The 3,724-nt window shown below is 50.4% G+C and overlaps 1 protein-coding gene across 1 annotated transcript; it reads left to right on the top strand.

Moving 5' to 3' along the window:
* Positions 1-77: 77 nt before the first annotated feature.
* CCNB1 (cyclin B1) lies at positions 78-3,391 on the top strand. The gene is made up of 8 exons (XM_009327329.1): positions 78-173; positions 424-606; positions 996-1,154; positions 1,550-1,786; positions 2,225-2,365; positions 2,650-2,760; positions 3,031-3,137; positions 3,283-3,391. The coding sequence occupies exons 1-8, from the start codon at positions 78-80 to the stop codon at positions 3,389-3,391; spliced, it is 1,143 nt and encodes a 380-aa protein (XP_009325604.1).
* The last annotated feature ends 333 nt before the right edge of the window (positions 3,392-3,724 follow it).

Below are 3,724 nucleotides of genomic sequence, written 5' to 3'. Positions count from 1 at the left end.
CCAAGAGGGGGGTGGTGGAGGGGGGCTACGGGCGGGAGCTGGCCACCAGGCTCGTGCTCGCCACCTCCCTGGAGAAGATGGCTACCAGGAGGGCGCTGAGGGCCGCTGCCAAGGAGGAGGTGCTGCCGCCAATCCCGGAGTCCAAGCCGGAGCCCCAGCCAGACCCTTCCCAGGTATCGCCTGCGGCCTGCTTGGGGCCGTGTGCCCCCTCCCCAGCCCTGGTCTGTGCTGCCCCTGCTGCGGGGCTGGGCTGAGTGGGGGGCGCAGCCTCACTCGGTGCCCTGAAATAGGGGTTGTGAGCCCCTGCAGCGCTCCCACACTGTGGGGTTGGTGGGTGTGGCTCGCCCCACAGGAGCCTTCGCTTGGCCCGCGCTGGGCTGCAGAGGGAAGTGCTGCCCGTGCTGATCCCGAATTTCCTTGTAGTTGGAGACTCAGCCTCTAACCCCCATGGAGACGTCTGGATGTGCCCCATCAGAGGACATGCTGTGTCAGGCTTTTTCTGATGTCTTGCTTGATGTGGAAGACGTAGATGTGGACGATGGTGCTGACCCAAACCTCTGCAGTGACTATGTGAAGGACATCTACAAGTATCTGAGAGACCTTGAGGTTGGTAGGAGTAGGTCAGAACTGCAAGGGGCATCTGCTGGCGCTTACGGTGAACCTGTCATTATAGGCGTGGCTTGGAGCTGGTATTCACTTTCACATATGGATTTTCCTGAGGCACTAATAAGTGATCCCTCAACTTAAAATACAAGATTAAACTGAGCTGATAACATAAACAGATGCTGGTTGCTAGACCAATCAACTAGTACTACTAGTACCATGCTCTTTCTAGCCTGTTTCTAGTAAACGAAGAAACCTGTGCCCTGTGGCCTAGACCTATGGGCTATGCCCATACTGAAATCCTTGATAAACCTTAAGATGCAACAGAGGCTAGGCATTGCAAATGCTTCAGCTCAGTGACTAGATCTATTAACCCTATTCCTTCCACACAGGAAAATCAACCTGTAAGACCAAAATACCTGGCCGGCCAGGAAATCAATGGGAACATGCGTGCCATACTAATAGACTGGCTTGTGCAAGTACAGATAAAATTCAGACTCCAGCAGGAGACCTTGTATATGGCAGTTGCTATCATTGATCGCTTCCTGCAGGTGAGTGTCTCTCGCCCAGTGTCAGGCAATGCTTTTCCCCTAAGCTAAAGCACAACGAGCACTGATCAGTAACCATACATGGTCAGACACGTTACCCTTAACAAAATACACTTGGCCAGCAAAGGTCATTTGATGTTGAATTGTATGCACCATGTAACCCTCTCAGCTATGAACAGTGACTTGATACATCAAAACTGCTTACTCCTCTCCCTGATTTGATCTCAAAGCCTTCTAATGCCCCTGCAGATGCCAATAGAGGTAACAGACGATGTACAGTTACTCTGTATATGCCAGTATGAACATCCTGCCGTAGAACAAACCTTACCTTGGCTACCTTGAAAAGCTGTGTTCTGAGCCAAGTCATTCAGATAAATCTCTACTGCTGCTTACTACAGGACAATGCCGTTACCAAGAAGACGTTACAGCTGGTTGGTGTCACAGCTATGTTCATTGCCAGCAAATATGAAGAGATGTTTCCCCCACATATTGGAGACTTTGCCTATATAACTGATAACACTTACACAAAGTTCCAAATCTGCCAGATGGAGATGAAGATCCTGCAAGCCCTGGACTTTGATCTGGGTCGCCCTCTCCCTCCACACTTCCTAAGAAGGGCTTCAAAGATTGCAGAGGTAATGCTGAGAACAGGTGTTACTGTAAGGAGTATCTGGAAAATGCAGTACTCGACTGTGGCATCTTGTTAAAATGGCTCAAAACTTTTACGTACTGCAACACTTTTTAGCAACTGAGCCTGGTTGAGATCTGTCTCCCACGTAGAAACAGGTCTTGTTTGTCTGCTTCCAGTCACATGAGCCTAACCCACCCAAAACTGGAGTTAAAATGCCTGCCTGGTACTGCAGGTGACTGCTAGACTGCTGTTGAAAGGAGTGGAGCTAGACTATGAGCAGCCTAATACAGCTCGGAACTGATCTGTGATTAAGCCACTTGAATTTCAAGCCTATGGCTCTGCAAATGTTCGCTAAGGAAGTATTTCTTCCTGCTTGACTAAAAGGCTTGACAGGATGCTTTTGCCTTGGAGATAGCCAATACTCAACTCTGATTTACTGCAGGTGGACTTGGAGCAGCATGTTCTGGCCAAGTACCTGATGGAGTTGTCCATTGTGGACTATGATATGGTTCACTTCCCTCCATCCAAGACCGCAGCGGCTGCTTCCTGTTTGGCTCTGAAACTGCTCAATGGATGTGAATGGGTAAGTCGTGCTTGTCCGACTGCCTCCTAGTTTGCGACTCTGTGTCTGTGCACCAGCTTAAAAGGCCGCTCTGGGCCAAGTGCACGCCTTCTGCTTCCCTCGTGTTATCTCCACATGTTCTTGTCTCCCCATGGTCCTTACAAGAGGACAGAAACAGGGCAGTAACTGTTAACCCTCCCCTGTGAGACAGGAGACTGCAATTGCCCAAGCCCAACAGAAGACAAAGAACCCAGTGTACTCAGGTTGTGCTAGTAGGTCTGTCTAACGACTTACCTTCCTTTCAGACTCCAACTCTGCAACACTACATGTCTTACGCTGAGAGTGACCTTCTCCCAGTTATGCAGCACATAGCAAAGAACATAATTCTTGTGAATGAGGGCGTTACCAAGCACGTGGTAAGAATCTCGCGGTGCAGGCAGGGAGTACTTGTGGTTAGGAGTCAATACATGGTGCTCTGAAGCTGGCTTAGCTGAGCCACTGCTGTCAGACTTGGATCAGACCTGCTCGCTTCAGCTGAAGGTCTCTATCTTGCCAAAGTGGCATCAGCCAGCCATGAACTCTTCTTGTGTGCTAGGATGGGCTTGGCTTGACCACCGAGCCTCAGATGGCTGGAATAGCGTAAGTTTATGAATGGGGTAAACTTAATCAAACTTATTTCTCTGCAGGCAATCAGGAACAAATACGCCAGCAGCAAAAATGCCAAGATAAGTGCCATTGAACAGCTGGACTCTTCTATCATATGGAAGCTAGCCCAGCATCTGATTAAGAAGTTGTAACTCCTATGTGAACTCGAGCAGCACATTGCCCCTTTGTGTCACTGTATATAATGTATCTTATTTGTGTGTTTTGGACTTTTATTAAAGCACTTTTGCATTTTACTGGTGTTCCTTGGTATTAGAGTTGGCTTCTTCCTACAGCTGCGGCATCTCGGTGGAGGCTGTGAACAGGGCGAGGCGTCGGCGAGCCCTGGGGCCGGCCCGTGTCAGGTCGGAGCACAGGCAGGAGTGGCGGCACAGGCTCCGCTAATGCAGCGGCAGAGACCGCGTCTGCCAGGTTAGTCAAATTAGAGGGCAGCTCTATTAACTTCGTATTTATTTTTTGTGGTCTGTGTTTGTTAATCACCCGCCTATCAGCTCTACCTCTCGGGGAGTACTGGTCAGAGCTGCGCCCGCCTTCGCCGAGAAGTGGCGATTGCCCTTTACCTGCCCCTCTCCCCCTTTGTTTTTCTGTCTTTGCTACAAAGACAAAGCTCCTGTACTCCCGCTTCCTTTCGTCTGAAAGCTACCCGGGAGAGGGGGCTGCCGCCTTCCCGTCTTGTGCCCTCCGCAGGTTGACGGGCTTTCTGCCGGGAGGGCTCGG

Source organism: Pygoscelis adeliae, unplaced genomic scaffold (assembly GCF_000699105.1).
Source record: "Pygoscelis adeliae isolate BGI_AS28 unplaced genomic scaffold, ASM69910v1 Scaffold26, whole genome shotgun sequence".
In the NCBI taxonomy this organism is placed as follows: Eukaryota; Metazoa; Chordata; class Aves; order Sphenisciformes; family Spheniscidae; genus Pygoscelis; species Pygoscelis adeliae.
Note: the sequence above shows the minus strand (reverse complement) of the source record. Positions and strands in the feature narration are given on the sequence as shown.